The sequence below is a fragment of the Oncorhynchus mykiss genome, chromosome 13, assembly GCF_057628025.1.
Source record: "Oncorhynchus mykiss isolate SJ-2025 chromosome 13, ASM5762802v1, whole genome shotgun sequence".
In the NCBI taxonomy this organism is placed as follows: Eukaryota; Metazoa; Chordata; class Actinopteri; order Salmoniformes; family Salmonidae; genus Oncorhynchus; species Oncorhynchus mykiss.
In genome coordinates, this window is record NC_143034.1 from 57,278,166 (window position 1) to 57,288,326 (window position 10,161).

Consider the following 10,161-nt stretch of genomic DNA (forward strand, 5'->3'; position numbering starts at 1 on the left):
CTAAAAATTGTCAAAGACTCCAGCCACCCTAGTCATAGACGGTTCTCACTGCTACCGCACAGCAAGCGGTACCGGAGCGCCAAGTCTAGGTCCAAGAGGCTTGCTTATAAACAGCCTTTTCCCCCAAGTCATAAGACTCCTGAACATCTAATCAAATGGCTACCCAGACTATTTTCTTCCCCCCCCCAACCCCTCTTTTACGCCGCTCCTACTCTCTGTTGTGACCGGTTCGTCACTTTAATAACTCTACCTAAATGTACATATTACCTCAATTTCCTCGACTAACCGGTGCTCCCGCACATTGACTCTGTACCGGTACCCCGGAATAAAGTCTTGCTACTGTTATTACTGCCGCTCTTTAATTACTTGTTCCTTTTATTTCCGATTCCAGGTTTTATCACAACCGACTCTGGTTGGGATTCTCATAGGGCGGTGCACAATTGGCCCAGCGTCGTCCGGGTTAGGGTTTTGTCCGGGGTAGGCCGTCATTGTAAATATGAATTTGTTCTTAACTGACTTGCTTAGTTAAATAAAGGTTCCACCCCAGGGACTCTTGGGGCATGGCCTTTCAGGCTATGGTTTTATCTTTCTCACTCTCCGTCTGATCATGCATAGAAAAACACGTGTAATGCTTGTTAATGCTTTGTAACTTAAACGTATGCCTTATATGTCAATCCATTTAGCAAAGTAATTAACTGCACTTGTAATTAGAATTCCATTCTCAGACGTTTCTTGATTGCCTGTTATTGTAACGCAACTGTAGTTTCTTGCATAGTCAGAAAAACATTTAATAAAGTTTGTTAACATAGTCATTTCATAGTTTTATTATGGGTTGAACGTAAGGTGTATATATAAAATATTAACCCATTACATTTTCATCACCTGTGGTCTATTATAATAAGCAAACTATGGTCACATATGATATACCCTTCGGAATGCATTTAACTGTGAAAATTATATAATTTTTCTAAAAAATGATTTTATCTGCCAAAGATTAAACATACATTTACAGCCTTAATTCAAAATGTATTACATTTATTTTTTCTCACCCATCTACACACAATACCCCATAATTACAAAGTGAAAACATGTTTTAAGACACTTTTGCAAATGTATTGAAAATGTAATACAGAAATATCTAGTTCTCACACCCCTGAGTCAATACTTTGTAGACACACCTTTGGCAGCGATTACAGCTGTGTCTTTCTGGGTAAGTCCCTAAGAGCTTTCCACACCTGGATTGTGCAACATTTGCCCATTATTCTTTTCCAAATTATTCAGCTCTGTCAAATTGGTTGTTGATCATTGCTAAGCAACCCTTTTCAGGTTTTGCCATAGATTTTCAAGTAGATTTAAGTCAAACTGTAACTGTGTTTTAGGTCTTTGTCCTGCTGAAAAGTGAATTCATCTCCCAGTGTCTGGTGGAAAGCAGATTGAACCTGGTTTTCCTCTAGGATTTTGCCTGTACTTAGCTCCATTCCGTTTCTTTTTTATCCTGAGAAACTCCCCAGTCCTTAACGATTACAAGCATACCCATAACATGATGCAGCCATCACTATGCTTGAAAATATGGAGAGTGGTAGTTCAGGAGTAAAACAGTAATGTGTTGTATTGGATTTTCCCCAAACATAACACTTTGTATTCACGACAAAATGTGAATTGCTTTGCCACATATTTTTTTGCAGTGTTACTTTAGTGCCTTGTTGCAAACAGGATGCATGTATTCTGTACAGACTTCCTTCTTTTCACTCTGTCAATTAGGTTAGTATTGTGGAGTAACTACAATGTTGTTGATCCATCCTCAGTTTTCTCCTATCACAGCCATTAAACTCTAACTGTATTAAAGTCACCATTGGCCTCATGGTGAAATTCCTGAGCAGTTTCCTTCCTCTCCGGCAACTGAGTTAGGACGTGACTGGGTGTATTGATACACTATCCAAAGTGTAATTAATAACTTCACCATGCTCAAAGGGATATTCAATGTCTGCTTTTTCTTTACCCATTTACCAATAGGTATCCTTCTTTGTGAGACATTGGTAAACCTCCCTGGTATGTGTGTTTGAATCTGTGTATGAAATTCACTGCTTGACTGAGGGACCTTACAGATAAATTGTATGTGTGGGGTACAAAGATTAAGAAGTAATTCAAAAATCATGTTAAACACTTTTATTGCACACAGAGTGAATCCATGCAACGTATTACTTGTTTAGCAATTTTTTACTCCTGAACTTATTTTGGCTTGCCATAACAAAGGGGTTGAATACTTATTGACTCAAGACATCTAAATTTAATCTATTTTAAATACAGGCTGTAACACAACAAAATGTGGAAAAAGATAAGGGGTGAGAATACTATCTGAAGGCACTGTGTGTTGCTGTTGGTGAAGGATCTTCAACAATCAAACAGATAATGCCAACTAAATATGACTTTCATTCAAATCTCACATTTAATCAGATTTGCCAGTAATATGTGTGGTACTACTGATAAGTGAGTCTGTTCAATATCTCCAGGGCCCTGTCCAGAAACAACTCCTAACTCATTAGAACCACTTCCCTTATCTCCAAAAGTCTCCAAAAGTTTCAAGTCTTCCTCAGGCACAATAAAGAAGCTGTGGTCCCATACAGTATCGCTTGGGGCAGGGTCAAAGCCAGGCTGTTGATTCCTGCCAAGGTAGTGTTATCTAGCTGTGCGAACATGCAGGCAGTCCCACTGTGAACTTTGGATCCCTGGGACAGTAAAAGGGGTTGTAAAGAATGATTAGCAGAGGGTGACTATAGACCGTAAGCCATTCAGACAACAAAGTGTCCCGGGAGGGGAGAGGAGTGGGGAAGATATTCTTCCTTTAACAAAATAGCTACTGTATACTTTAAGATCTGATGAAAGGGGACAAGTAGGAAGTAGCATTTTAGAAGGCACTGGTTGTGTTATTATACAACAGTGATAACAGTGGTTTCAACATGGATTCAGAGGAGGTCATGGTGGAAATGAAAGAAACTGGAAAGTCGCCAGATTCTCAACCAGGTCAGTTTTTGATCTATCCTGGCGTATGGGAAACAGGAAGTGAAAATTCAATGCAATTCATTTGTGTTATTCTGTACATTAATTTAGCTTGATGTGATACTTGTTAACGGCCAAGCAGTCCCTCTTTCTGTGGTCTCAGGGTTGCGAATAATCCTGATCGGAGAGCGAGAGGCAGGGAAGAGTGCTGTGGGCAACGCCATCCTGGGCAGTGAGATGTTTGACACGGTGGGGGTGAGAACAAGGGAGGCGGTAAAGCGGCAAAGAGAGGTGGCTGAGAGGCAGGTGACGGTGGTCGACACGCCTGGTTGGGAGTGGTTCCCCTCCAGGGGCTCCTCTCTGGGGGTCCGGAGGGAGATCGTCCGTGGCGTGTCGCTGTGCCAGCCTGGCCCCCACGCCGTGCTCCTGGTGGTGCCCCTCTCCTTCTCCTTTACCAAACGGGAGCGGCAGGCAGCCGAGGAGCATGTGGAGCTGTTGGGGGAGCGGGCTTGGGGGCATACCGTGGTGCTGTTCACGGTGAAGGGTGGGCGGCTGAAGGATGCCACCTTAGAGGAGGAGGTGGAGGAGAGCGAGGAGCTTCAGGGCCTGGTGGAGCGATGTGGGGGCCGCTATCATGCCCTGTATGGCAGGTCCAGGAAGGGCCACGATGCCGTGGCGGAGCTACTGGAGAAGCTGGACAACATGGTGGCCAAGAACAGAGGGGAGTTGCTCTCCAGCGAGGAGGTACTGGAGGAGGCCAGGGAGAAGGAGGAGGAGGAGGAGAGGAGGCACCAGGAGGAGGACAGGGAGAGAGAGGAGGATCTGAGGAGGGCCAAGGAGGCTTTGAGAGAGTTGGAGATGGAGGAGGAGAAAGAGGAGGTGCAAGGGGAGGGAGGGAAGGCCACAGAGGAGTCCACGAGACAGCAGAGAGGGAGGAGGAGATACACAGATGAAAAATTAAACAGTGAGTAAAACACTATACTATACCTACAGTACTCACTGAATAAGTTGTTTTATGTGATGCCTAAATATGCCCATCAGTTGTCAAATGACACAAACAATATATACTGTATGTCTGCCAGTATTTCCTCAATGTGTGAACATTATAAAGAATGGAATGTAAAAATACATTGTACTTACACATCTTGTGGTTCAACAGCAGGTGTGGAAAGCAGCTCAGCCGATCCTACATCAGCCCCACCACACCTTACCTGGTCTGACCTCAGGGCCATTAGAGATCAGCGATGTAAGACACAATAAAATAGGGGAGAAGACACAGAAAGACGAAGAACTTGCTGACTTCCTGATGGTCTATAACATTATACTGACTACAGTCCAAAAGACATTCATATCTTCCACTATTGATTTTGGATATGGACTGCCAATATACACTGAGTATACAAAATAATGACTATCTTTCCATGACAGACTGACCAGGGGAATCCAGGTGAAAGCTATATTCCCTTATTGATGTCACTTGATAAATCAACTTCAGTCAGTGTATATGAAGGGGAGGAGGTTAAATAATGATTTTAAGCCTTGGACTGTGTATGTGTGTCATTCAGATGATGAATGGGCAAGACAAAATATTGAAGTGCCTTTGAACAAGTTATGGGAGTAGGTGCCAGGCCCACTGGTTCATGACAAGAACTGAAATTCTTCTGTGTTTTTTGTGCTCAGCAGTTTCCTGTGTGTATCAAGAATGGTCCACCAACCAAGGAAGGGGGGGGGGGGGGGGGTCCCTAATGTTTGGTATACTCAGTGTAATTGTCCATGGACAAATATCATCAGTTTTGAGAGTCTTAAGGTATCTCTGAACTGGACTGAAATGTGTCATCGCATGTTCGTTAACTATTTGATATAACTCATCTTCATGCATACAACACTGTGTGAAGGATTTCCCATCAATCTGCATGTTCAAATCAAATCAAATTTTATTGGTCACATACACGTGTTTGGCAGATGTTATTGCGGGTGTAGCATAATGCTTGTGCTTCTAGTTCTGACAGTGCAGCAATATCTAACATGTAATATCAATATAAAAATTTCACAACAAATACCTAATACACATACATCCAAGTAACAAGGAATAGAATTAAGAATATATAAATATATGGATGAGCAATGTCAGAGCTGCATAGATTAAGATACAGTAGATAGTATAGAATACAGTATATACATATGAGATGAGTAATGCAAGATATGTAAACATTATTAAAGTGACATTATTAAAAGTGACTAGTGTTTCATTTGTTAAAATGGCCAATGATTTCAAGTATGTATGTAGGCAGAAGCCTCTCTGTGCTAGTGATGGCTGTTTAACAGTCTGATGGCCTTGAGATAGAAGCTGTTTTTCTGTCCCAGCTTTGATGCACCTGTACTGACCTCGCCTTCCGGGTGATAGTGGGGTGAACAGGCAGTGGCTCGGGTGGCTGTTGTCCTTGATGATCTTTATGGCCTTCCTGTGACATCTGGTGGTGTAGGTGTCCTGGAGGGCAGGTAGTTTGCTCCCGGTGATGCGTTGTGCAGACCGCACCATACCAGGCGGTGATGCAGCCCGACAGGATGCTCTCAATTGTGCATCTGTAAAAGTTTGTGAGAGTTTTAGGTGACAAGCCAAATTTCTTCAGCCTCCTGAGGTTGAAGAGGTGCTGTTGAGCCTTCTTCACCACACTGTCTGTGTTGGTGGACCATTGCAGTTTGTCAGTGATATGTACACCGAGGAACATTCCACCTTCTCCACCTCTGTACCGTCAATGTGGATAGGGGGTGCTCCCTCTGCTGTTTCCTGAAGTCCACGACCATCCCTTTCGTTTTGTTGACGTTGAGTGAGAGGTTATTTTCCTGACAACACACTCCCAGAGCCCTCACCTCCTCCCTGTAGGCTGTCTCATTGCTGTTGGTAATCAAGCCTACTGCTGTTGTGTTGTCTGGAGGCATGCATGGCCACACAGTCATGGGTGAACAGGGAGACACAGATTTCTCATGCTTGTTGAGTACTATAGGCAAGTTGTTCAATTCGCAGTAACCGGCTCTTGTCCACATGCTGTCGCTGGTGGAGAACAGCAGGCAGGGGAAGCAGCAGAGTTGGCTGCAAGTAGCGCAGCCACAGAGCGTCTTTTCATTGATACCACTCAGATTGAAAGGATCTTGTTATTTTCTGTCCCTTCCTTTTATGTAGGTCCCTAAGTTCAGGTGTTGGTCAACTATCCTTCATCGCTAGAAAATACAACTTTGAAAACTGTTTCATATGCAACATGTAAGCCATCCTGATCAGCTTACTTTAACTAGAAGTAAAACGAACTTCACCGCCTGGCAGATGATGTGGGAAGTCCATAGGCAGGAGTGAGCTCAGCCTATCCTCCTGCCTATCCCAATACTTTTTCACCCCAATATGTATTCACATTTATTATTTTAACATTATAACATTAAAATGTTATCATGCATAAAAAATCATGAAGAGGACAAAATTATTATTGATAAAAAATATATTTATTTATCATTACAGGTATTTTTTCATTCATTTTCGCAGGCACTGCCAACTCTGCCTAACCTGAACGCACGTCATGGATGTTCCCTATAGGGGGCTTATTGGAGCTGTCATTTGTTACTGAGACTTGTAAAAGTGTGCTTTAAACATAGTAGGCTGCATTTGTTGATTGCTTTGCAAAGCCTAAAAATAAGATTATTTGAAAACAAAGGTCTAGTTATGGCAGTAGCATAGCCAGAAATTTGTTGGTGAGCCTCCAGAAATTTGTGTGGGCCCCAAAAAACATTTTTAAACAATTAAAAAGACAACAGCTCACTTCATGCAATTCAACACATTTAGCCATTGGGGCAAATAGAAAAATGTGCTGTTTTGAAGCACATTTCCTACAATTCACACATTTTGCCATGGGGCAGAGAGGAAAAAGTGCAGTCTTGTAGCTAATCTCATGCTATTCTACGCATTCTAATTAAAGCTAAATTATACATGTGTTGACTGTGATAAAGGCACTGGATTATGAGCTGTCTTGTTTGATAAATGAAAAAAATAAGTAGTCAGTGGCATGGTGCATATAGCCATAGTGACATTTGCCTCAATGCTGTCATATTTGTGGTTTATTGCGTCTTATTGGGTGTGTGGCTTTCATCCACCCATCCCATGAGAGTGAATGTCATTCCAGTTTATCTGAATGTCATTCCAGTGCACTGCTTGCTATGAATTGTATCTGATGGTGATTCCATATTTAGGTTAAAAGACAAATAATGTCCCGTTTGGAACACTGACAAGTAGAGAGCATCATTTTCGATTTATTTTTTGCTCAGCCCACACTTTTTTGAAAGACGTTAATCAAATACAACCACCGACTGTTTCCTTATTGAGATTCAATTTGTACATGAACATTTGCGCTGAGTTGCCTTATTAGAGCAACAACAATGACCAAACAGTCAGTCAGTGGTTGTATTTGATTAATGTTTTTCAAAAAAGTGTGGATTTCAGCAATCAAAGAAAGGCACAAAACTACAGAGTACAAACAGGTACAAGGTTGACATTTCATAATTAAAAAAAACTTTTTTATATTGTCCTTTTGCAAATTGATGTAGTCATAGCTAGGTTCCACAAAGCCTGGTCTTTACTCCTCTCAGTTGATGAAATTCATCAGAAACTTCCTTCACCGTGGAGTTTAGCCTGCTAAGGAACAATCAACTACATTATCTTAATCTTATATCGAGGCGTAGTTGAGTTTTGATAACTGGTCACTCGATTTGCTAGCAACAACATTGAGTCAGGCTTACCTGTACCTGTTTGTCCTGTACAACTTTTCCTTATTTGTGTTGCTCAAGCGGAGACATATCAGCCTTGACATAAGCCTACTAACAACTGAGATGATATTGGCACATGTGCATTCACGCTGAGTTGAGCAACACAAATGAGGGAAAAACTTGGTTGTAATCAATCAAATTTCAGCACCCCGTTGAAGGACCCCTGTTGTACAAGCCAAACATAGGTACAGGTAAGCATTTTCAGAATTTACATTTTTACAAGTATTGATTTACTTATTGTGACTCAATCTTGATGCTAGCAAATCGCACGGCCAGTTATCAAAACTCCACTCCACCCTGATATAAGAGAACAGTTGAGCATTCTTCAGCAAAATTGATTAAGGGTTATGGTTCAGGTTGGGTTAGGTTAGGTAAGATTTAGGTAGTGATGTCCCAGGGATGAACGGAGGAACATGGAGGAACATGTGTAGGACTGTGTAGGACTCAATTGCGGCCAGCAGATCAAACAAACAACTAAAATTAATGAATCACTTAGAAAAACAAATCCTGACTTTTGAGTCCTTAAATAGTCGTTCAAAAATAACAAGTTGTTTAAATAATAACAAATCGTTTGCGAACTACAAGTCAGACTCCGAAGATGACAAAGAGACACCAAAGATACTGTGAGGAATTGCTAATAATTATTCATGCATTTTTACAGTAGGTCTATTTTGTTTAAGTGGTAACCATCTTTACCAGTCATGTCCTTTGCCTTTATTTATCCGTACATTTATTTTCATCAAGTTACTAAACTGTGTCAACATGAATTCCAAAATGATCAACAATAAGCTGCGCATGACTCACTTGGAACTCATAGGCCTACTAGTCAGTGAGGTTACAAAATATATAAGGTTTTACTTTAAGGTTACTCTAAGGTTTCAACAGGAACATGACTCAATGTGTAGGCTACGTGCATTATGAATTTGATCTCCTTAGAGGGCCTACATCAGTCGCCCTTGTACAAGGATAGATTCAGGTATGCCTAGGCCTACACTGTGATGGATGGTAAGAAACCCTCTGTCTGCATTACATTTTTTACAAAGTCACTCCTTTTAGCAATAAAGAGATATTTAAAAGATGTGGACACTGTTGTAAGGGACTGTAATAGAAGTATGGATTGTGTCGTGTCTTTGGCTATACCGGATTAAGTGATATGACATGCTATTCTATGAAATCATTTCTCTGTAATTAATATTACCTGATAAAGCTAATCAGGTAAATGTAATTAACTAGAAGGTCGGGGCACCACGAAATAATGTTTATAGAGCTTCCGAATAAACTCTTAAAGACCTAGTAATCTTTTACATCAGTAGCAGTCAATATTTAATCATCACTTTATTCAGTCTCATCTGAAAGTTGTAAATTCTTGGTTATCTTCACGAACACTGGCTAACAAGTTGAATCAGCAATACAAAATGTGGTTTAATTATTTATTTACTAAATACCTAAACAATCACACAGAATTACATCTACACAGAATGGATCATACATTGATTACAAATTATGTCATAAAGGAAAACGTTCCTAGTGGACGGAACAGATATGACGGCTGGTTACACAAAGAAACAGGGTTGGGTTTTGAATGAAAGAGCGGGAAAACTGAGGAACAAAAATATTTTGTGTCTCTATCTTGCCGTAGGCAGCTATGCTATCGTAAATACAGTATCTTATGCATTCTAAATAACCGGCCATTTGAAAAATGCAATAAATATTTACTCCGAGCTGCGCTTCAGTAGATTGGTCGTAGAGAGAAGGCGGGGCGGTCCAGCATGGATCTCTGGTCCTCTGAAGAATGTCTAGTAGTGAACTGGAGCGTGGTAGAATGGATACTCTGTCCGTCCTCTCCTAGCCCACGTTTAGCGGGCGGAGAGGGTATCACTTCTTTAGTGAATAAGAGTTCAAAGTTCATACCAAGTTGCCATACTTTTAAGCTTATGCTATATTTTGGCTGGTATAGTCGAAATTCATCCTTTCGACGTGTTGATCGTCATCTTCACGTTGAAATTTGATACTAATTTCATTACGTTCTAGTCGTTCAGCTCACGCTGAGGTTGGCTTAGTTCTGTAGGTGATCTTTGTTCTTTCAACGTGGGGACCGCAAGTCCGCACGTCCTTGGAACAGGAAGTTGAATTTTCGTCAACGGGTTTATATAGTGGTGAAAGAAGGGCGTGTTTCATAGTTTACAACCAAAGTCTGTTCACTTGGGCGGGGCCTCTGAGTGAGCAGAGTTTCTCTATGACAAACCGTTCTCTCATTTAAGAAGCTAAAATTACATTTCCTCTTTTCACAAATAGTTTCATATTTAAACATTTAAATTGCACAACAATTCCATGTGAATCTGATAACTAGAATGTGTC

General features: G+C 41.1%; 1 protein-coding gene across 4 annotated transcripts; it reads left to right on the forward strand.

The window, feature by feature from the left end:
• Window positions 1-2,736: 2,736 nt before the first annotated feature.
• Window positions 2,737-5,231, forward strand: LOC110486626 (GTPase IMAP family member 4). 4 transcript variants are annotated; one of them, XM_021558374.3, is made up of 3 exons: window positions 2,737-3,021; window positions 3,161-3,961; window positions 4,157-5,231. In XM_021558374.3, exons 1-3 carry the CDS (start codon window positions 2,958-2,960, stop codon window positions 4,255-4,257), a joined length of 966 nt encoding a protein of 321 aa, XP_021414049.2. In that variant the 5' UTR covers window positions 2,737-2,957; the 3' UTR covers window positions 4,258-5,231. The 4 variants fall into 4 exon arrangements, with proteins under 4 accessions (XP_021414049.2, XP_090052991.1, XP_021414047.2 ...); XM_090196865.1 differs by having other exon boundaries at window positions 4,160-5,231; XM_021558372.3 differs by having other exon boundaries at window positions 2,763-3,021; window positions 3,140-3,961.
• The last annotated feature ends 4,930 nt before the right edge of the window (window positions 5,232-10,161 follow it).

Excerpts from the sequence above, each read along its gene's own strand:
- LOC110486626 (XM_021558372.3), top strand. The coding sequence starts at position 2,958 with ATGGATTCAGAGGAGGTCATGGTGGAAATGAAAGAAACTGGAAAGTCG. Across the intron at positions 3,022-3,139 it reads GTCGCCAGATTCTCAACCAG|TCCCTCTTTCTGTGGTCTCA; the intron begins GTCAGTTTTTGA and ends ACGGCCAAGCAG. Across the intron at positions 3,962-4,156 it reads CACAGATGAAAAATTAAACA|CAGGTGTGGAAAGCAGCTCA; the intron begins GTGAGTAAAACA and ends GTGGTTCAACAG.